The sequence below is a fragment of the Myiozetetes cayanensis genome, unplaced genomic scaffold (assembly GCF_022539395.1).
Source record: "Myiozetetes cayanensis isolate MyiCay16 unplaced genomic scaffold, myiCay2020 scf27, whole genome shotgun sequence".
Lineage (NCBI taxonomy): Eukaryota > Metazoa > Chordata > Aves > Passeriformes > Tyrannidae > Myiozetetes > Myiozetetes cayanensis.
This window is the reverse complement of record NW_026087488.1, coordinates 2,162,426-2,185,792: the sequence shown is the minus strand read 5'-3', so window position 1 is coordinate 2,185,792 and position 23,367 is coordinate 2,162,426. Positions and strand designations below refer to the sequence as shown.

The 23,367-nt window shown below is 44.3% G+C and overlaps 1 protein-coding gene across 9 annotated transcripts in view; it reads right to left on the bottom strand.

The window, feature by feature from the left end:
• Nucleotides 1–23,367, bottom strand: part of BCAS3 (BCAS3 microtubule associated cell migration factor) — a 302,017-nt gene that overhangs the window by 230,405 nt on the left and 48,245 nt on the right. For all 9 annotated transcript variants that reach the window (XR_007629761.1, XM_050321864.1, XM_050321866.1 and 6 more), the window contains exons 12-13: nt 21,923–22,093; nt 13,879–13,972 (exon numbers count right to left, since the gene is read on the bottom strand). Coding sequence is in view for 8 of the 9 variants with exons in the window: in XM_050321864.1 (XP_050177821.1) it covers nt 13,879–13,972; nt 21,923–22,093 (265 nt within the window). In the remaining variant the exon portion in view is untranslated. The remainder of the gene's footprint in view (nt 1–13,878; nt 13,973–21,922; nt 22,094–23,367) is intronic.

Below are 23,367 nucleotides of genomic sequence, written 5' to 3'. Positions count from 1 at the left end.
TGTCTTATAAAGCATTAATATAGTATTACAACACAAATCCATAAAACAACTGAATAAGATGAATATCCTAACTAAATTTGAGAACTGTGTGACCAATATGAAGCATTGAAATGACGAATGTTACAGCAAAACCCCAAAATGCTCTTCCCTAGGCAAGATTGATGTCTCCACAATAACAATTTTTGGAAGAAGAGACATTATCAAAACCCAGCCAAAACAACCCAGACTGAACCAATCCTGAAGTAGCATCTTTCTTATAAATGAAAGGAACTGTCTGATTTATTGGTGAAAGGCAACAAATCAGAGTTGAGAGCTTTCAAGTGAAATGCTAAATTAGGTATTAACTTCATTGAAAACAGGTCACTGGTGGAGGTACTGAAATGATTCCATTAAAAGATCAGCAGAATCACAGTAACTTGTATTTGTTACTTACTTTTTTCTCCCACTGCATGTCAGTCCATAATCCAGTTTTTAAACACTTACAAACATATTTGAAGTCAATTTGCCATAAAAGTGCATGATTTTATACCAAAAATTAAGTATTTTTGTACATATAAGAAAAGTGCAGCATCATGGCAGAACACAGAACTATGTCAGCAAACTTCAGATTCATTTTTCTGTACAAAAATGTCCATAGTACCATGCTTATCAATGAAATCTAATAAGTTATCACCCAAAGTAATCCTCTGGCATTTAATTAATGTCAAGTACAAACGGTTTTAGCAGTTTAACAGGGACATTCTAAATCATTTTCAAGGAACCCATCTATTAAAGGAACCCAGGAATTCCCACATAGCTCTGTTGTGATGATTCTCCACATAAGGCAAAACTGAAATCTTTTATCCCTTAGGAAGAGAACTCAATCTCCATGTTTTACATGACACCTATTTAGAGGATAAATGATTATCTCACTGCTGTCACAAAAAAGCATTTGCTTCCTTGGGTTATTTACACGTGGCTCCACGATTCATCTTTCCCTCAGGTACAGACAGGACACATTGGAAAGCTCTCACACGTCACCACTGAAGTCCCACACTTGGAACATTTTACAATTAAACTGGGATAAAATCCTCTTGTGTGTCGAGCAGCTGAGAACCACTCTCTCAGCAAAGATTAATTAACTTTTCTACTGGGCCACCATTACCTCGCTGGGTCGGTATCCGGAGCATTCTCCCTCCTTGGCAATCCTGGGATCCCCCTTCCCTTCAGCCCAGATGGAAAAATTTCAGTGGCCAAGGAGGCCTTGACCTTGTGGGTCCAACATCCCTCCCGGTGCCACTGACAGGTCTGTGGGGACACGTGAGGCACTGCCCAGTCCCGACACCTCCAACCGGGACAACGTGGAATCGCTACAGACCCTGTGGGAGCACGAACACCCCTCGGCTCCTCACGAGATCAGCATCCTCAGAGGGCAAACCCCTCCCTTCAGCGCAGTGAGGCCCAGCAGCAGCAAGGTACAAACTCAGAGAACCCCAAATCGAACTCAAAGAACCCCAAATGGCACTCAGAGAAACCCAAATCGAACTCAGAGAACCCCAAATGGCACTCAGAGACCGAGCTGCCTTCGAGTCTCCCCTCAGCGGGAGCGGTGAGGCTGGCAGGGCAGGGCCGGAGCGCGGCCACCCACACAGCTCAGAGCCTTCCTCACAGCCACCCCAACGCAGCATCCTGACCTCACAAGAGCACCTCCAGCAGACATACTTTCACTGTTAGCGGCTGGGGCTGCGATCCCGGGCGCTGGAAATGAAAGGGAGTTTGTTATGGAGCTGAGAAAGCCGGGAGTGCATCGGGGTATTATGTTTGGGCGGGAAGGCATGTGAGCTGAGGTTGGTCTGGATGTTAATGTTGGCTTAACTGGCAATTTCCTTGATTTGTAGTGACTGTGTTGATAGGAAATACAGCTAAAGTTGCTCCGGTGCGAGTCAGCCAAGTCTTTAGTGTGGGATTATGCACACAATTTGCATTAATTCTGTTCTGCAACATCACAAACTCCACTTCCCTCCCAGTGAAGTGTGCGGTCCTCAATAATATATAACATTTCCAGCAGAGAAAGCTGGAAGCAAACAGGGGTTTGTGTGCTGGAATTAGGCTGCCACTGTTACTGGAGCAAGGATATTCCAAAAGGTCTAATTCAACCCAGGAAGAATTTGCTTTCCCTATTCCTGTGTTTTAATCCCCTCACGTGTCAGACAGCTTCATATACAAGTGCAGTGTGCTTTGGGTCCTTTAGAGCTCTCCATCATTCCCAATGGAAAGGACCTTTGGAGAAGCTGGAAGAGATGAATCCATGAGGCTTCTCTCAACAGAGAGCAGCCAGCCTGAGCAAACACAGATGGTGTTTTCTTCCCCCAAAACTCTAGAAGTGCTTTATAAACCCAGACACAGGGCTGAGTGCACCCAGAGATCCCAGCAGAGGTTCCTTGTGGGATCCCACCCCACGGCACAGTGTGAGGATAATAATAAAAAAACCTTTAAACAAGCCAAAACTCTGTCTGGAACGGGGGACAAAACGCTGCCAGTGAAAACACCGGCACTCCCCCCTGCATTGTCCATCACACCCATCGGTGTTTGGCCAACAGGGATCTCATTCCCAGCGCTGGCGAGAACCGCACGTGTCTGCGGGCGGCGAGTGAGCCTACACAGGATAGAATTTCACCCCACAGCCCTTCCCCCAAACCCATAAACCCCTGTTTAACCTGAGCCTCAACCTGTGGTGCTTGAACCCCCCAAGCCCACGGTGGTACCTGTTTGTTCACAGCCCGGACCCGAACGGCCGTGGCGTGGCTCATCCATCCGGGGCCTGATCACTGCCAGATGATCCACACAGTCCTGGGTTCCACACTCACGTGCCTTGCCTTTGAATTTTTGGGGTTTGGGTCTTTTTTTCTGTCTTTGCTAAGCCAAAGGAGCCCAGAGGTGAAAGAGAATACATTTGTGGGTGGAAAGGAATTGACTTAAAAATAGAAAGATGGGTGGTATCTGATCTGGCAATTTTGCCTAATCTAAACTCCTGCTGCCTGTCCTGTTTGGAATAAATGCATTTTAGTGGATGAAAGCCGAGGGCAAAGAGGCCCTTCGCTCGTATTAGCAACTCTTTTTCAGTAAGTTAAAGCAGGACCTTTCACACCCACACTTGCATCTGAAGTACAAATACAGCCTGGCAGGACTTGTATCAACACGGAGGTCCCAAGCACAACACCACAGATGGGAAAGAACGTGTATTTATAAAACAGCATTTTGAAATGTCTTCCTCACCCCTGTTATTCAAACAATAAATCACCGCTGCTTGAGAACACTGCGCTTGGGTTTCGCCCTGGTATTTTCCAGCCCTTGTTACTTCACACGGAAGAATCCCAGTTTTCCATTATCACAGCTCAGCCATTTTGTTGCTCTCTCTCCATCTCCCTGCAGGAATGCCTAACCCCGGCGGGGAAACATGAACTGGAGTCCTGGTCCTCACCTCACTTTCACTTTCAAGTGCAGGAAACTTCAGCTCAGCTTTCTAAGAGACCTTGTGACAGTTCTCCCAAGAAGTTGTTTAGACGGAAATACGGGTTAAAGCTGCCGTAAGTTCAGCCCAGAATGTTTTCTCTTGTGATGTACTTTATGGATGGATAATCAGAGATGAAAAGTGAATAATTCTTGAGGATTTCCTGCTTATTTTTCAAACTGGCAATAATCCCTGTTTAACAGATAACAGCTGAAATCCATTGGAAGTCTTGCATACACAGGACCCAGTGGAAATTTATGTGTAAAGCAGACATTATTTAGAACCCATCTCACTGCAAAAATTCTGATTTTGCTTATCCAGAGTACGAGGGTGCAGCCAGAATAAATTAATGGCTGTTTTACTGTGTGGTTGCTTTAAATCCACAGAGATTATTAAAATCCATACTTAAAGAAAGAGACAGATATCCTAGGTGGGAAAAAAAAATAAAAATTAGCAAAGCTTTGTTTTACCTGCCCTAATTTACAGCTTCCTACTTTTCCTGCACTCTGTTTGGGAAACAATAAGCTTCTTTCAGGACAGAAACGTTTAAAAAGCACCGGGAATAGATGCATAAAAGGAAAAACCAGTACAGATGTAGACTGTGGGCTAAGAGCTATTTATGCAGTATCAGAAGACTAAACCAGACTCTGGCCTGGCCATAAACTAAGCCCACGCCCTAAATGAGGTGCCAAGCCACAAAAAGCATTTGCGTCAACTGGGAATACAAGGAAAAGAAGGACTTCTAATTATAGGGCCTGGAAGCGGAAGCCCAGAGTGATTAGGACTTTAGGCGCTGCTGTATGTTTATCTGGGAGCTTCCTCTCGCTCGCTCTGGGCCCGGCTTTGATAGATGAGGCTTGGCCTAAAGGGTGGGATCGCAGTCTCCGCTGGTACACGGAGTTCTCCGCAATCCCGAGGAGCCCAGACGGGCCGCTCGGCGCTGCGGCCGTGCCGGCACTCACCGCGCTGCAGCCCGGCGTCAGCGGGGCAGCCCGGCGGCAAATTAGAGAGCACAGCCCGCTCTGGGCAGGGGCTGCAGAGCCGGGAGAGCCGAGCAGCCCCAGCACCCACCACATCCTATTTATAACACCTCCCTAATTGCAGAGCTGCCCAGCGCACTCGCACACAAACCAGGCCCGGGAGGCGTCGCCTCGGGCTGCGGCTCCACCGGCAGCTTCGAGCCCCGCTGGGCAGAGCACGGTGCTGGAAACACCGAGGCTGGGGGGCTGAGCCCCAGATGGGCACTCACTGGATCTCGATGATCCTCAGGGATCCCTTCCAGCTCCCAGTATCCCGTGATTCTGTGATTCTAAGCACCCATTTTCGGAGGGCTGGGAGGGTTTCCCGCCTCCCCCAACGGTGTCATTCTGCAGGGCTCACTGAGGGACTCAGTGTGTATCACTGCACAAACTATTTGCACCAGTGATTAAAAACATGACCTTCTCAGATTTTAAACATGAACTCTGATCCCACAGGTTAGGCTTTGGAGGTTTCCAAATGACAGGATCAGAGGGCTCACAAGAACCACACTGACTTCCAGCCACTCCCCATTCGGTCCACACGGATTTGTCCCGGCATTCCCATTAAGAAGTGCCAAAGTTTGTACGGTTTTGTGAAGCATCTGACCCGACCCATGAACAGGAGCTGTGTTTCTACTCACTTAACTCATCTCCCGGGCTGATGGGAGTCAAAATCCTGCCAGACATCAGTGCTGCTCAGCCCTGGGAGACTCCACGTGTAACTTGGGCTCTAGGTGCAAAATTCGGTCTCAAAGACACTCAACCAAATAAAGAAATTCTGATTTTAACAAAAATTCACCACAAAAGGAACACAAGTACACGAAGATACCCGATATATTTAAAATAAATATTTTTTAAAATCCCGGCGAGGCAAAAGGAAGAGAAGAACAATAAACTATTATTTTGTGAATAAATAACTCCCTGTGACTGCACTCTGGAGATTTCTAGACACTGTCAGGACAAGGCAATAACTCAAGTTGAAAAACAAAAGTCAAAATAAATAGGAAAATAAGTAATTATTCTGTCATTAAATAATTACAGCTCATTTCCCTCCAGATGAGTGTTTTTCTGCCCACTTGCTCTTTTCAATGGGAAAAACTTCTGCAGAGATGTTCCAATTTCAGCCTCTTTAACAATTAACTCAAGGCCACCATTGTGTTTCAATATAGAACATTTCAATAATCAGAGCAATTTCAGGTCTGTTAAAGGTGCAGTCAGGCATCCTAAGGGGGACACAGTTTAATCTGTTTTACTGCTGGCCCAACATTAATTTTCTCGTTATTAATGGGTGGAAAATCTCTTTTGCAGCCAAGGAAGCGTAATTATTTTAAATTTTCAATGTGTTGCACTTCACAGCTCCCAGCTGCTAAGCTGGCAGGAGCAACACTCCTGGAAAGCAGATCATTTATTTACCACAATTAAAAGAAAAAAAACCCAGGTATTTACAAACCAGCACCATCTTTTGGTTGCTCACTAATTGAGAATCTTGCTTGAAAACTTTCTCCCTTTGACATTAAAATTACTGTGATGAAACAACAAAATTGAAGTACAAGAGTGAACTGAACTGGATGTGCCATTTACTGGTTCCGGCACTGGATTAAGAACCAGGGAGCCCATGGAATATTCTCCTCCAGCACTGAGTTACTGCAAGACCTTGAGAGACAACCTCATTCCTTCAATTTTCTCAAAATTCCCTTTCAAGGTGTGTGGATTCACACTGCCCTCTGCAATATATGTAATAACACCTATTAATTATGTATTAATTATGTATATTGGAATGCACTTGCCCCATCCCATCCATTCCAAAGCTGGTGCTACTCCCAGATTGAGTGTGGACTCTGCTACAGCTACACAAATGTTTTGATTATTGTATTTTCAAGTTTGTTTTTAAGGGCTTGTACTGAAAAATTATCGGGTCTGTGTCTCCCTCTATAAAAGGGTGAGAAGCCAGGACACAATCCTGCTGCTGGAAAACACGCCTGAGCTGCATTTCAGGGTAGGGAAAAGCTTTTTTTGAGAAACACTGTCCCAGGAGAAGACCACCAGGAAGCCTTTGTAACAAAATGTCCTTTTCAGAGGCTCTAAGACTACTTACTCGCCTTAACAAACTGGCAGTTGAAGCACAACCTCTAAGAAAAAAAAAAAAAAATCAAATAGAGGGTAATTCTCATCTTTCCTGGCTGCCCACAGCCACCTACTGGGTTTGTTGTACATATAGTTCTTGGCAGAGCAGCTCTCCCTCCCCAGCCCCACTGAGAGACGAGGCACAGCCCTTCCAAACCCAGGAATGAGGGATTCAAACCACCTTCAACCAGACGTGCAAACCTCTCCCCTCCACCCCGCTCCCAAAACAAATCCAAGCCGTGGATACGTGAGTATGGATGCTCCTGGAAATGAGGAATGAAAGCACAGCAGTGACAGCTCTCCAGTGGAGCCTGAAGCCACAATCCCAGCTGGAATCAGCCCGTCCCAGCTCAGCTGCAAAACTCTGTGCCACACGAGCCACGCCTGGCAGACAGAACACATCACTGCAGGCCACGGATTTGAGCCTTAAAATCACCATAAAGGTGGAGAACAGAAGTAAAAATGAGGGGTTTGGTTATTCCAGGCCTGTCGGTGACACTTCTAGAGCAGCTGGTCCAGACTGAAAGGATGAAGCTCCCGTTTCCCATCCCATTTACAGCCTTCACGTGAGGAGGGAGGGGAAAAGAAACTCACCAAGTTCTACTCCCTGTATTAAACCCTTCGTCTCCAGAACTTTCAAATCCTAAATGATTTATTTCTTACCTTCTTCAAAACACCAGCAAGAAACACTAAGATTATTAAAAATGCATTTGTTCCACATTTAAATAAAAAGTTAAAATAATAATAATAATTTTAAAAAATCAATACTTTTAGCTCAGCATTTATAGAATTTAATTAAGCTTGGCATGGCTATAAAATTTTCTGTTTTCCTAGAGGGTGGAGAGGAAACTTCCAGTTTATCATGAAATTTGGGTAATAGAACTGGTAAATAAGGTAGAAACCTCTGTCTGGAACTGATTTCTGAAGCACTGATCTGATTTCCTTCCTTACAGACTCTGTTTTTATTGTATTATCTATGGCTGTAGAGAACTTGCCCAAGTGTAGACAACAATGAATTTAGCAACTCATATTCAGCTTTAGCACAAATAAAACATCCATAATTCAGCCTTTAAATGTGGCGAAGTAAAGACAATTGACTGAAATAAAGCTGCAGCCCAGCAGACTCTAAAATTACTCTTAAAAGCACATACAACAATTCCTGCAGTATGGAGAGATGTGTGCAATTTACACACAAGTTGGTTTTAATTATCACAGTTCATAAAGGCCTTTATACCTCCGAGCTGCCCAAACGAAGAGAGGATTCTGTTCCTTTCCAACATGGCAGAAATGTATGAAAGGGTCCTCTCCCTCCTGAAACCCACATCCTTTAAGCACGTCCAGCTTGCTAAGAGGACTAAAAAGCGGATTCCAGGCTTTACCAGGGCTGGGATTTACAGAGATCCCACTTGCAGAAGCCCCTCCGAGGGTGACTCCAACCCTGCCGGCCGGGGCTCCCTCACCCCTCCCAGCTGGAGCCCCGGCCAGGGGGGTTCCAGCCAACACCATCCACGCTGCCATTAAAATATTTGTTTTAATTCTGACCCCAGAGTCACAGCTAATAAACAAGAAAGGCAGGCAGAAATTGGGAAACAAACTGAACGCAGCTGTCGGGTCAGACGGCTCCCGACTGCCTCGCTGCAGCCCGGGATGCCACGAGCAGCAGGCACGGCAGGGGCTGCTCTGCCCTTCCTCTGTTCCATCAGGAACATTTGACTGCATTTGGACTGGATTTTTGCTGGATTTTGCTGCCCTCTGAGCTGGGGGCAGCAAACAGCAGGGAGTGATTTCCCGGGGGTTCCTCAGCGGGACACGGACGGTGTTGGTGTGGAGTTCCATCACTGCCCTCACGCACAAGCCACCAGGATTTTGTGTGTGTCCATAAAACACGTTTGTGTGGCAGCCCAGAGCCCATCCCAACATATCCAGGGACCAGAGGGTTCAGGTTTTACAAACTACTCAGAAAGGCCTTAGAGAATCCCACAAGAAGCCCACCCAGAGGGGTGAAACACGAAGCTTCTGCTGCTCCACAGACTCCCCAAAACTGACTCGCTGTCCTCAAAAAGTATTATTATTTTTTAATATGTCTTTATAAAAATTAATGAAAACACCTTTCCAGAACGCACAGGATCAATACTAATTAAGAGAATCAGGAACCTGAACATCCTTTAGAGGAATCCATTCAGAACAGGGCAAAGGGAGCCACAACCTTTTAAAGTTGTACACACAAACAAAGAATTGAGGATTAAACATTAGGATTGCAAGGAAGCCAGAATTTTCAATTTGTTTTGAAATATATTCCTTGAGTATGGGGGAAAACACAGATAAATATATTTAAAAAAAAATAAATAAATTACAGTACACTGGGGAGTTTTGCAAAGATGCACCACCCTGCTCTCCTCAGCCCTCAGGTTTGGTTTGGTTAGAGATATATAAAAATAAAAACAACAACTATTTATTTTAAATATGTGGAAATCCAACTTCCAAATAATTGATACCATTATATCCAAGTAAAAAATAAAAATAGGAGGGAGGTTTAAATCTCCCCAGTCCCAATGCAGTCCAAATTCCGAGTCCCACCTCGACCCTGGATATTTGCTTCCAATCCCAGGCCCTTCCACGAAAGTGAAACAGTGAATTGCTTGGACCAAAAAGCAAAGGAGCAGCAATAACCCAAAGCATGTGAGTGAAGCCATGCAGGGAATTCCCCTGGCAGCCCCTGCTCCGGGCAGGAGCAGCAGGGTCAGTTGGGATGGGAACAAAGGGAATTCACTTCCATGGACACCAAAACTGGTGAGGTTTTTCCCTCCTCTGGAAATCAGTGTCTAATACAACTTAATGAAAAATGAGGATATTTGCTGGGTTCCCTCAGTCTCCAGTCTAGACACTCTCCAGTTCAGACTAATCCAGTTTATCACTGAGAACCCTTTCCAACTGTAACATTTAATCCTTCCCTTCCCTCTCCCGTTTCCAGCCCCGCACACACTCCCAATTCCTGGCAGCCTCTCCCCAGCACGTTATAAAAGCTTGGAGGCTTTGCTGTAAACATCTTCATTTCAGTAACCCCCTCTGAGGGTTCCTTCCTTCTGTGGACTTCCCAAACTCAGTGCAGGTCCCCTCCACCCAGACTTTAAATAATGAGCTTTACATTAAGTAGCAGAGAGGATCCTTCTGCACCACTCTAATGACCACCTCATTCTCCAACTGGCTTTTTAATTAGATAAACAAGTATCAAATCCAAATATATAAAAATATATATAAATATTATAGACCCATAAAAGTTCAAAGCCCCCTAATGATGAATTCTCGCATAATGTTGCACTGACAGGAAAACATCTTAATAACCAGGAAAATATTTACTTAATTTCTTTTTTATTTTTTTTTTTCCTCCTGGCTGCATTTTAATAATGGCAAAAATTCAACCATAATAAATAGAGACCTCGGTGTCAATACTGCTGCTTTACCTCGTGTAACAGAGAGGTTTTACTGGCTATAAAACTGTTACTGGTTGCACATGGAATCAGGGAATGGGTTGGGCTGGAAGGGACCATAAAGTCCATCCAGTTCCACCTCCTGCCACAGGCAGGGGCACCTTCAGTCACTATTCCAGGGTGCTCCAAACCCTGGCCTTGGACACTTCCAGGGAAATTATGATGCACAGGTTGGGAGCAGATCCACACTTAGGCAGTCTGAATAATTAATTTAAATTACCTGCTGGGAATTAGTAAACAGCACTACATTCTTTGTCTGGACACTCTGCCCACAGTAAGTTGGCCTCCAATTCAGCCAAAACTGAATATTCAAGCTAAAATAAATCAAGCCAATGTTAAGGCTGAGTAAAAAAGCATCCACACAAAAGCCTAATGTGATTTTCATTTAATAAGTGAATTAAAGTGACTGTTCTCAGAGCCTCATTGTCAGTATAACCCTCCTGCTTCCCCTGCACAAACATCCCTGCCAGGGGTACATTAATAAAGCCCCCAGACTATTAATGTTACTTCACTTTCTCTTATCATTTATTCTCATCTTTAAAAGTTTTCAGAAAAGGTTTAAAGTCTTTGTTCAGAACCCAGGGGTGGAGGTGGGGTTGTTGCTGTAGCAGCTGCTCCCATGGACCATACCGTGGGGTTTCAACACCCCTGCGGCAGGTGGAAGAATGAATAATAATAATAATATTATTATTATTATCATCATCATTATTATTTCCCAATCCAGTAGGAAACAGCACTGTAACCAAGAGCCACCTGAGAGAAGTGCTCCAGAAAAGGGACTTTATCCTCCTGAAAGTCACAAAAGCCACCACTTCTGGCATAAATTGGCATCGTATAAATAATCCTGATTTTGACTCAAAAGTGTGGAGGAAAACTGCGACAAAGTGGAAGAAAATTCCATGTGTGCTTCCCAAAGCCTCCAGCAGCACAAACAGGCAGGGAGGAGCAGTTCTTGCTCGCTTTTACTGCCCCACTCCACATCTCACCGATTAAAATGAAACATTCGAGCACAGAGGCCGTAACAACGTACAAAGGGACCTGGCCTTTAGGGATTCCATAGGAATGGGGATTGGGGTGCCTGGCTGCACCTTTTCAGCTGCAGCAGAAACCCTTCTCTCCCCTCCACTCCCCAAAAAAATCCCCATCCAATCCACTCCCCACCAGCTTCTCACAAAAACCGAAATTTGCTGTGCACGGGAAAAACCAGAGAGAGCACCTGAACCACCAGGGCCTGGCATTTTCTGCTTTATGGCTTTTTTTCTTTTTTCCCTTTAGTGATGAACATGATTTGCTGCACATCTGAGCCTGAGACTTTTACAGTCTCCCTAAAATCAGCTGCCTCAGAAGCTGTTATTACCAGAAGGGTCTGGAAGAGAGATATCCAGGGCAGCAGGGAAAAACAATCTATGGTGCCCCCTAAGCATGTTCAGAAGTGATAATTCAGGGTTGATATTTTGTTATTCACCCAGATTTTCAGAGCAGCCATTGATCTAATACCAAAAAAAGTTGACTGCACTTTAGTTTCTCTGAATACCTCAAAAAAAGACAAATTTTGGGGGAAAAAAAAAATCCAACTGTCATTTACTGACTTCAGGGAGTCTCTTTCCTCCTGTTGGATTGTTTCTGGAGATCCAGCAGTGCAGCAATATATTCCCAGGAGCTGTTCTACCAATACCCACCCATTCTGCACTCTTATTTTATCCCAATTAACTTGTCCCCCAGCAAGCTCCTTGTTCAGCATGAAAAAAATACACAGCAGGAACAAACAAACAAACAAAATGCATCTTACTGGCAACTGATTCCTTTAAAACAGAGGTTCAAGTGGCTGTGGCACTAGTTCAGTACACAAAAATCATATCCATCTTCCATCTCCACTGACCTTCGGTGCGTTCCAGCAGCAGTGATGGTTTTATTTTGGAATTTTTTAAACACAAACCTGCCAGTTTTCACAGACCTGAACCCCTGTGCAGCTCAGGGGCCCGTGGGCCGAGACACGATGAAATTCAGCTGTTTATCAGAGAATAGAACAGTGCAGTGGGACAGAGCAGAGCCCCCTGTTTGCCTTCCCAGCACAAGTCTGCAGTTGCTGTGCTGGAAATCAGGAGCAGGAGTGGTTTCTCCCTGCAGGCAGCCAAGGGCAGTATCAAAAGCCACCTCTTGTTTTGTTCTCTGTAATGAGCTCGGCTTGACTGCCCGTGTACCACTAAAGGATGGATGGAGATGTTGTTACAGCCCTGGCTTCAAACAAACCCCTGCCTTGATGTTAAATAAAGGACACAGAACGCTGTGCTAAGTGCTGCTCTCACCGGAGAGGAGTTTTCTCTGGTTTGCTCTCGCTGTGCCCAGGACAGGAGGATTCACCCCCCTTGCTGGGAGCCCTCCCCCCTGCAAACACCCCGAGCTGACAGCCAAAAACAGCACCCATTAAAAAAGGGACCGCCCTGCTCTGTCACACCCAAATTACTGTCACTGCAGTACCTGAGCAAAACCAAGAATCTGGTCCCAACAAAAATATTCCAGTCGTTTGCAAAAATATCCTTCCATTTTAAAAAGAAGTTAATTCGGTTTTGCATAAACGTTCTGCCGCCCTTAAATTTAATAAATCCTAAAAACTGTCTTAAGGAGGCATTTAAATAATATCCATAGACCATTCTAATTTAGGTAGCTGTATTTATTTCACCTACTTAGCACTGCTCGACTCCAGGTATTACCCCTCTTCCAGAGCACAGAGCTTTGGAATAGCTGATTCTCACTTCAGTGCACAGAGTTCCACAAAAAAAATTCCCCTAAAAGAAAACCCAGCCAGATGAGAATACAGCTTTTTCTGTCACAAACTGCCAGTGAAAACGCTGTGAACTGCACAGCTCTTTTATTAAAGAGTTCTGACACAACAGATGGGGTGTCAGAATAACACCAACTGGTCAGTAAAAGTGAAAACATAAATGACAGACATGTAGTTTTATTCCCTGAAATGTGGCTTCACCCTCCTGATCTTCCTGGCATTTGCTGCATTACAGAAATTGTTAGTTTAGGCAAGTGGAAGCTGTTGATTCCCCGACCATCTCCCTGACATCAGCCCAAACGTTATTTGTCTACAGATAACGAACATGTTAATTGTCAGGTCAGTAAGATTTATTAATCCACAGGGCTTGTATACCTCTCTGCTGCCCACACTCACTGTTTATTTATAAAGAGGAAGGAGAGACAGAGGTAATTTTGAGGAGTTTCTTACAAGTATTTTGAGATTAAAGTTGATTTCAGCCAGGAGAGAGGGCAGAATCAACGACCAAACAATGGCAGTGTCAGGTACTTTTAAAACCAGCAAAAGGACTTTGTTTCCATATTTCCAGAGGAGGATAATTTAACCCCTGTGCTGATCCTCTGTGGCCCTCAACATCTGGGTACCTGGCTGGCAGGACTGCAGCAGACAGGAATCCCTCAGTGCTACACGGGCAGGGACAGATTAAATGTCCTCACTTTCACCAGAGCACAGCAGCTGCTGAAGTTTGAAATCCCCAGAAAAGACAAATTACAGGAAGGGACAGACCAAACCTCCTCACTTTTACCAGGGTACAACAGTTTGAAATCCCCAGAAAAGACAAATTACCCCAAATGTGACACAGCCTGGCACTGAGCGGGTACCTGCAGGTGTCACGGTGGTACCTGCAATTCCTCCAGAGCCCTGGAACACATCCCTACAACATTTACTGTCTGCATCTTGTTCACAGCTGTCACATGAAGCAGGAAAATCTCTTACCACTGGGGTTGAAGGCCATGCAGCAAATGGGCTTCTCGTGGGCAGGGAAATGGGCCACGATGCCATCGCTGTCCGAGTCCTCGCTCACCAGCACCTGGAACGGGGACAGAGCCAGGGGTCAGCAAGGAAAGACACACCTGAGGGGAAATGCCAACTTCCTGACACAGGGACTGGTTTGTGAGATGTCCAGAGTGGTGCAATTCACATTAAAGCTGCAATATATAACAGTGTATAACACGTATAACAATATAACCCAATCCTCTGGCATTGTTTCACACAGACACGAGACTGCTCCAATAACCAGTAAGGATTATGCACCTTATACCTGATTTCCTGTTCCCTTGTCCTTTGCAAATAGGACAAAGTAGTCAAATACCCCTGTTTTGCTCCATGATTTGTTCCTGCCTGCACAGCAGCTCATTCCAACAGGACTCCGTGTGCTGTGCAGGAAGAGAGGGATCTGCACTTCCAGAGGATGCAAGAAAAGCCAAGGGCTGGGAATGTGGATGGAAGCAGCTGCACTGGAAATAGCAGCTAACAGGAATTTTTTTCTGTCCTGAAACTGCCTCAAAGAACATCAGATAAAATTATTACAAAGAGTTGTTTGTCAAAACCGCTTTAAAAAAAATCACGCTCTCATAAAATACCTCCTTGTGAACAAAAAACAGGAATTAAAAGACAGGGGAGAGTTTTCACAAGAGTGGGAAATTCAGTGGAAAATACCTGGACTGAGATCAGTGTTGTTGAGCAACATCTTCCAGAGAAAAGGGCAAAGGATGAGCTTTTGGGGTTTTTAAACAAAAGCCAATTTGAAGCTGATAAAATTCCTGGGCCGGTCAAAACTAAAGCTGACTGTGAGGACATCCAAAGGGACACCCAAAAGGACACACAGTGGTGTCTCAGTGTATGAAAAGCAAAGATAATCTTAGATTTATAGGAAAGAACCAAAATTTGTGAGGGTACAACACATACAAGAGCTGCAGGGGTATTTTATTCCTTGATTACATCATCCTCAAGACTAAATTCAGCAAAACAAAGAGAAAGATCTGTCAGAAAAGGACTTAAAAAAAGAGGTTTCTGTGGCGAGCAGAAAACCACCTTCTTAACAAGACACAGCACAAAACTGCCCGTTTCAAGCTCTGAATAATTTGTCTGCTGCTTCCAAACCAATCTGAAGGGTTTTAATACTTCCTACTCCGAGCAGATATCAAAATAATTCAGAGATATTTTTATGCTTCAAACGGAGGGCTCATCTTTAAGCGTTTAAGGCAGTCACGTAGCGGGTCCTGGCTGCTCCCAGGACTTGGCACTGTCCCCCCAGCACAATTATGGCTTTGCTTTCCCCCGTCAGCATTTCGTGCTCCTTCCAGAACCACCAAACCAAAGGGGCTGGAGATCTTCCGAAGGCCTTTTCAAAGGGAGCCTGTTCTCCCCTCAGCCCAAAGACACAACTCCTCACTCCTCTGCATCGGCCCAGCAGCCCCAATCCTTTGCTCAAATTATAATGATGAACTAACACCATAAACCGGCTTTGCAAAAGAGATTTTCTTATTTTCTTTTCTTTTTTTTTTTTTTTTCCTGGTCAAGTCTGGTGTGTGAAATAAAAATATTTAATCTAGAAACGTGGAGGTATCAACAGCATCTAAATCACTGCTAAAAAACAGCTTTGCAGGATAATTCCTGTGCAGCATCTTCTGCAGGCTGTAAACTGGATTGATTCAATAGGGTTTTATTTAAGGAAAAATAAAAGTGATAAATGCACTGCTGTTATCACCCCCTGCAACACGACAGACAGGGGAAAACTCCTCCTTTTACTCTGCGTGGCAAGATGCTCTTTAATAATTTAATAATAATCTTAAATATTTTTCCTCTGGAAACACGACACAAAGCAAAAATGTCACAACATTAAAAACTGTCAGGCAGCTCAGTTGTACCACTCTGAGAATACAATAAAGCCCAAATCTCTATCTGTAGGGAATGTTAACAGATTCCATGCTTTTTCCAATCACTGCTTAAAATTGTCTTCCTGAAAAAAACCACTCCAAAAGGAGTTTTTTCAAAAATCTCCACAGAATGGACACCCTGGCTTTGGTGACACGCATGGAAACAGCACTTGCTCAAGCAGGGAAGGATGGAGCTTCTTACACAATTCCAACACCACAAAGGAAGGAGAATAAAAAAATAAAATCCAAGGGATTAGACTGAACTGCATCATCAGCCAAAGAGCCTCTTTGGGAATGTCCCTCCCTCAGATGCCACCAACCCAAAGCCTGGTGCCCGTCCCAGGTCAGAGCTTGCACAGCTTTAAATCCCAGGGGAATTCTCCCCTATTAATACAACCTAAGGAAGTCAAAATTATGCTGATGGAACACATGCTGCCTTAGGAGTACATTATTTTGTGTATTAGAGATCTTTATATGGGTTTAACTGCCTCAGTATGGCAGGGTCATATCAAGCTGGATGGAGCACATTGCACAGATTTTGGGTGGACAAGGATGAAGACCAGAGCTGTACAACAATTTAAAATCATCCCAGGCCTCTGGCACACAAATTTCACCAATTTTAGAGCTATTCCTTGCAGAGCTGAAGTGGAAGATACTGCTGGAGGGACCTGCAGGGTAACAAATGGCCCATCCAATCAACCCCCCCATCGCCCCAGTAACGCTCCTTTCAACCAGCTGATGGTTTCCTACCACTGCAAACAGCAGAGCTGGAAATTTTTCCTGGAAATCACACACCAGTGGGACAATTTCCCTAATAACACATGCAAGTGCTGTCGGGGAGCTCGAGGGTAGCAGCTCATTCGCCTTCCCAGAGCCGACAGAGCCCACAGGAATCCTCAGCCTGCAATTTTTTTCAGGCCAACCAGGCTTGGTTCTCCAAGGTAGTGGCCTCTAACCACCCTACTATTAGGAGGAAAAGTCTCTCCCTGGGAAAGGTTCATAAATCTGAGCATTACTCAGTCACTGAGGCTCCTCAGGGTGCTCGAGGACCTCCCTTGCAGAGTCGGCAAAAAAAACCCGACGAGAAACGAACAATCGGACTCTTCCAGCCCTGACACCCCTGTGAATAAATGAGCACTTGGGAGAAATGGAACAAAGCAATAAATGTCATAAACTGCATGAAAGGAGCATTTGGCTATTCCTGATGCCCAAAGAGGGTTTTACCAAGGGACCTGCACCAGGGTTTTCCGAAGAGCTGCCCAGGAAAGAGCCCGTGGCCATGGTCCCAAAGCAGCGCTGCTGCAACACAACCCTGAGCAAAGGTTCACCAAATCCTCCTCATCTCACCCAAAAACAAAGAGACAGAGCACCAAGGGCGTCCTTACATTTACCACCAGCCACCAGTGTCTGCTCTGAGGGCTGAAGCTTTTTCCTCCTGTGCCATATTTTTCTTCATCCGCCGTATTTTCCGTCCTGCTCAACAGGAGCCACCAGTAATTATGACTCCAATTATTTTAATCTTTAAAGGCAAATTACACCACTTATCCCAGTGGAGACATGTTTTTAAATAAAACATGAAAGTAGCACAAGTAAAAAAATGGGCCCAAATCTAATCAAGCAGGTCCTACTCTTAACACAATTAAGAAGGAGTAATCCCATCATCGTAAAAACAAATAGGTTTGGCAATAATTATAAATATGACTGTTATATCATAAAGGTATCCTCGCTGATGACATCTCCAGTGGCTTAAACAGCTGAAGGTAGGGTTTGGTTCAGCCCCTACCCACAAACACCGACCCCCTCAGCCTCCCCCCAGCTTACAGCCAGGGTCAAACATCAGTGGAAAAGGGCTAAAAGTGATAGATCTGTGGCATTAACTACTGCTCTCCTTTTAATAGAATCCAGCATAAACTCAAACCAGCCCCGTGCTCAGCCTGAACCATTTATCTGAGACAAAAATGTCTTCTTGACAAAAACCAGATCCCCTTTAATAAAAGTGAGGCAGACAGTATTATGCTCCCAGGGAATCCTGCTGCTCTTTCTGTATTTACATATAAAAAGAATTCTTCTGTAGGACACGGAGATATAAAAAGTGAGGAAAATTGAGGCTAAACGTCTGAGCAGGAGGAGAACATCAGGTCAGACTTTGGGAGAGCTGCTCCCAGAATAAAAGCCCTGGTGTTAATGACCAGAGGAGTTATGTCCACGGTTCAAGTTTTATTACGGAATATGCTTTATTCTTTTGAGCTCCTCGCTGCTTCAGAGCAAAGTTTCCCAACAGTTCCTGCTCCTGATAAGCATCTTGATTTGGCTCAATTGCCATCAACTCCTCACCAAACGAAAATGAACTTTTGAAACTGCAGCAGTCGGTTGGTTTTTTTTTGGTTTTGTGGGGGGGTTTTTTTCTGTTGTTTTGTTTTTTTTTTCCTGAAAATTCCTCTTTAATGCAATAAAAAGTTAATAGGGAACAGGGAAAAAAACAAAACAAAACAAAAAACACCAATCACATTCTAAAACATAAACAGATCAACATGTTATCTTCTTCTTCTCCCAAGTTATTCTGCAAACGTCCCCCCGGATCCCTGGCTGGGTCGCGGATGAGCCGTGAGGGCTCCTCAGTCCCAGTCCTGGATGTTGGAATGGCCACACATTTCTCTGTCAGCCCACTGGGGGATGCTGAACAGATTCACATTCAGCCCCCGAAAAACCGGCGACTTTGGAGCAGGGTCATTACTGCAGCCTGCGCCTGGGTGGCCCGGGGGGTGAATTAATTAAAATACAGAAACAAAGGCCAAAGGAAAAGAATTTTTCTTTCAAACCCCAGCCAATAAAGTCTCACACGTTTAATTCCAATTATTGGGGGAAAAAAATAAAAAATAATTAAAAAAAAAAGAGGACATCTGTATAGTTTTAGTTTTATCCATTTCAATTAATTAACAGATTCAAATAAATAGTGGTTCCATCCAAATGAAAAGTTTGCTAACACTTCATTAGAAGGAAGTTTAAACAAGCACACAACCTTGTTAACATACTTTGGTTTACCACAAAGTTACTTGGGCATCTCGATAATTATTTTTATTCCTTTTACAAATACCTCATGACAGCCAACGTCAATAATTCTGCATTCCTCTGCATTTACTTAATTACCTCATAATTCAAATTTTCTTCAAGTATGGCCAATTATGAAAGTAGGAGCTATCACATCAACAACTGCTGGGGATGGGAGTTTACTACAATATCTACATTCATCAGGTTTATTACAAATATCTCCCCAGTAGATTTAATCCTGGAAGATTCTACGAGGAGACTTCTTTGCTCTTTAACTGTGTATTTTTCAGTGGTGAATTTGCATTTCACCCCCTGTGCAGTGCACGAAACACATCGAGTTGCACCTCACGTTCCTCACATTTGATGTCTTTGAAACGGGAGAAACAACAAAAAATTAGTGAGAACCTAGAGCTGTGAACAGTCCTTCTGGCTGGTAACCAAAATATGTTCCCCAATTGTCCTACTGGCAAATAAATTGCTGTATTTGCACAGAGCAAAAATCTCTTCACTGGAAGAGGAGTGGGCAAGCACTGGAAGGGGCTGCCCTGGGAAGTGGAGTGACCACCCTGGCAGGGGATGTGGCACTTCATGGGCTGGGGGGATTCGGTCAAAGGATGGACCTGATGGCCTTGCAGGTCTTTTCCAACCTCAGTGATTCTGTGATTCCATGATTCCATCAACCAGTGACTTTAGGAAAAACACTGGATCAGGAAAACAGAGAGTGAGCTGTGGGAGTCGCTGGATGGCAGTGGCTCTCCCCAAAATCCCAGTGAGGATTGGCACCAACCTGCTCCCTCACTGCCATGCCAGCCACAGGCTCGGCACAGGAACTTGGGGTGACCACCACCAGCAAGCAGCTTTGCCTCAGAAGAGCAGAACAATGTCAGAAGTTGGCAGAGTGGGGAGCAGCCCGTGGAGCTCCAGCCCTGCGCGCCCGGGATCAGCTGGAGGCTCCACCACAGGAGCAACCCCCGTTAGCTCAGGGAGATCCTCGCCTTGTCTAAAGGTCAGATGTGCTGAAACACTTCCCTGAACTGAAGCTTCACTCAATTCTGCCCTAAGAACCACCCAGGACTACCCAGCCAGTCCAAACATGTGCCACCTGCCCTGGGCTGGCATTCCTTGCCCAGCTCACAGCACCAGATCCCTGCCAGGCTCCTGGGGAATCACCCAAATCAGGCTCCACCACATGCACAAGTGCACAAAAATTTACATTTCCACTGGAAACAGAGCTGGAGGGACAGGGATGAGTTCAGTGGGGATTGGGAGCAGCCAGGACACTCCTCACATGAGCAGGTTCTGTGCTGGGGCCGTGGGGAACGACCAAGTACAAAGTGTATTTATTTATTTTTAATCAACTTTCCTTCTGCTAGAAGCACATTTCGGCAAGAAAAGACTGTTTAAAAAAGTCTCCTGCACCATGAAAAGCCTAACAATGCAAAAGAAAGGTTATTTTCATTCCCTGGAAAGAAACACAACACTGACTCTGAAAGCAAATCACAGCACTGAAGATAACGATCCGACAGCATTTTAGAACTTCAGATTTACAGATTTTCCTTCAGATTTCCAAAAATCTGAATGCAGCACCTACACACCACAACACATCCAACCCAGAGCCTCCCTCCCTAGAGATCCAAGGCAGAAAATGATCTTCCTACAACTGATGGCTTATTTATGTTAGAGCAGCAGTATTTGGACAAGGCAAACGTTATCATTTTTACAACTACTCTCCTGTAGTGCCCTTTAGGCTTGAGAGCTCCCTACTATTGTTGAGGTCAGAGGACAAGTTCATAAAACCTCTAAATCATACAGAACAAGACTTAAAAACCTAAGATCTATCATGTTGGGTTTTTTTTTCCCCCTAGGCCTGTGCAGAAGAATCAAAGCACAGACAACGACCTGCAGAAATAATGACCACGTTAAAAAGGCTTCATCAGAAATTTATGAAGGAAAATTGTTCTTCTTTTTTCCTTTTTTTTTTTCCCCCTGGTTTTATATGAACAGCCAAAAGACCTTTGTTTTTTTTTCCCTGGAAACAAAAACAAACTCCAAACAGCCAATAGTATTATTTTAAGACCTGACTCTTAAGATCTTAAATAAATAAATTCTTTTTCCATTCTCTTTCTTTTATTTTAATTTTGGAAGAAGAGGCCCATAATGTTTTATGCTGAGTCCTTAACATCTCCCTAACCCACCTGCCATGAGCACCACGAGCATAGGGAGGAAACAATAAAAAAATAAAGGCTTTTTCTTTTTAAATTCCATAAATGTGACCACGAGGAAAAAGATTTTACAGATTAGTTGGGAGTGTGTGGGAGCTGTGCATCAACACTGGATCCAGGAGCAGACACTCAGAAATTAAAGGAGTGAGAGAAGCAAATAAAAAAGGACATGGAAATCTTCTCTGCCTTAAAGAGAGTATAAAACCCACCCATTTATAGTGGCTGTGATAATGGTATGGATTTTGTAACAAATGGTTTTGCCTGATGCACTGTGTGTGCATTATTATATACAGTAAATTAATATATTATTGGTGAAATAGTGCAAATGCCTCACAAAATAGAATCCTGCCTGGCTGCATTTTAGTCTGGAGATTTATATAAAATTAGAAGCTTTTATAATAAACTTCCATCAATATCTTTTTTTTTAACCTGGAATTCAACAGTTCCCTGTATTCCTGGACCCCCACGTTTCCCAGCCACGTGGTGCATCAACAGCCACGATCAGACCCCATCTCCACCTCAGCTGATCAGCATCAATCAGCGTCAATTAGGAACAAGTGTCTGGAGAGACAAAATGTGACACTTCACGCCCCACGCTGTCAAAGTGCCACATAAATACTCTGGAAGGATGAGATAGATAGATATATATATAGAGATATATAGATTTTTTTTTTTGGCCTTGTTTCAGTCCCAAGCAGGACTTTATCCCTGCGCTGAGGGACCGCAACGAGCAAAAAAAATCCCATTTATTTTTCACTTTCAACGATGTAAAAAAGCCATTTTGGGGAGGTTTTAGTGAAAATGCAGGTGCTGCCCATGTGCAGACATTACCTGTCCCTCTGCCACCGTCTCGGTGTCGATGATGGTGACGATCCCAGGCACCAGAGGGCTCCGGCGGAGGTTGCTGTGAGCCAAAATCTCCTCCTCGGTGGCTCCCGACGGCAGCGTCCCCGTGAGCTGAGTGACCACCTTCCCAACCATGGTCAGCCCCGTCTTTATCGTCTGTGAAGAGGGAAAGAAAACCCCAATAAATGACATCCAGGGCCGTTTGGTGGATGATCTGCAGCGTTTTCTCAATGCAGATCGTGCACACAGGAAATAAACGGGATGAATCGGCACAGCTTGAAAAAATTCACCTCTGGTTTGGAATTCAATTATCCCAAAGCATTCTTAAAAAAAAAAAAAAAAAAGAAGCATTTTAATGTTCAACTGATTTAATGTTTTAATATTTTAAGTATTTTGGGGTTCAGTTTCTTTAATTTTGTTTTATTTCTGGAAGGATTAAATGACGAGGCCGAGCTGGGTGTGTAGGAGGGCAGTGCTCACACAGAAATACCCTTAAATGCTGGTCCTGACAGAGTTTTGTGCAGGAGATGGGATTTGGCCTTCCCTGCATCCGACCCACTCAGCAATTCAGCTTTTTGCAGCCTGAAAACTGAAAACAGGATCAAATGCAGGAAAAATTAAAACTGGTCCTGGAAAGCAGAGCCCTGTCCCCACACTGCACATCCCAGCACAAACCATGGGGCTTTCCAGGCTCGGCATGTTTTCCAGACGTGGCTTTGAAAACATTTTCACTGCACCAGCTTTTTATCAGCTAAAGATGCTGGAGATTGTTTTTATTTTTGCTTTATTTTGTTTGGAGAAAGGGGGAGAGTAGACACAGTAGGAGAGATGAGGGTTTAAAGAAAAACAACCCCAACTACAACTTCAAATATTTTCTCCTTGAATCAAGGACTGAGCCCGGTTTGCCTGTAAAAGAATTGAGCAGATTTATTATGCAATATAAATAAGAAAGAGCGAAAGAGATCAGAATGGAATGACACTGTAACAAGCCAATTCTTAACTAAAAGGACAAGCTAAGCTGCCTGCTAAATTGAAAAGGGGAGAAAAAAAAAAAAAAAAGCACCCAGATGCCAGGCTGAAAACCAAGGAGCAGCCACAAATCAATTGCAACTGCTTTGTTTAGTGCTAAAATCTCAAACTGCAGTGATTAGAAAACACATTAGCGTTCATCAATTAGCAGCCAAACGTTTGTTTTAATAATTCATAGGAAATGACTTACACAGGGGCTGTTGGGGTGCTGTCAGGAAAGCCTGTGCAGGGCCAGCAGCAGCAGGCGCCACCCGCTATCGATGGCCAGGAAGGCTGATTAACCTCTGAGATGCCTCCGCTGATGGACTCACCCCATTACTGCTAATGGAGATACTTCCACTTAAAAATCGAGCCAGGCCTTGAGCGCAGCGATGGCTTTGGGGTTTAAAGTCTTTAGTAAT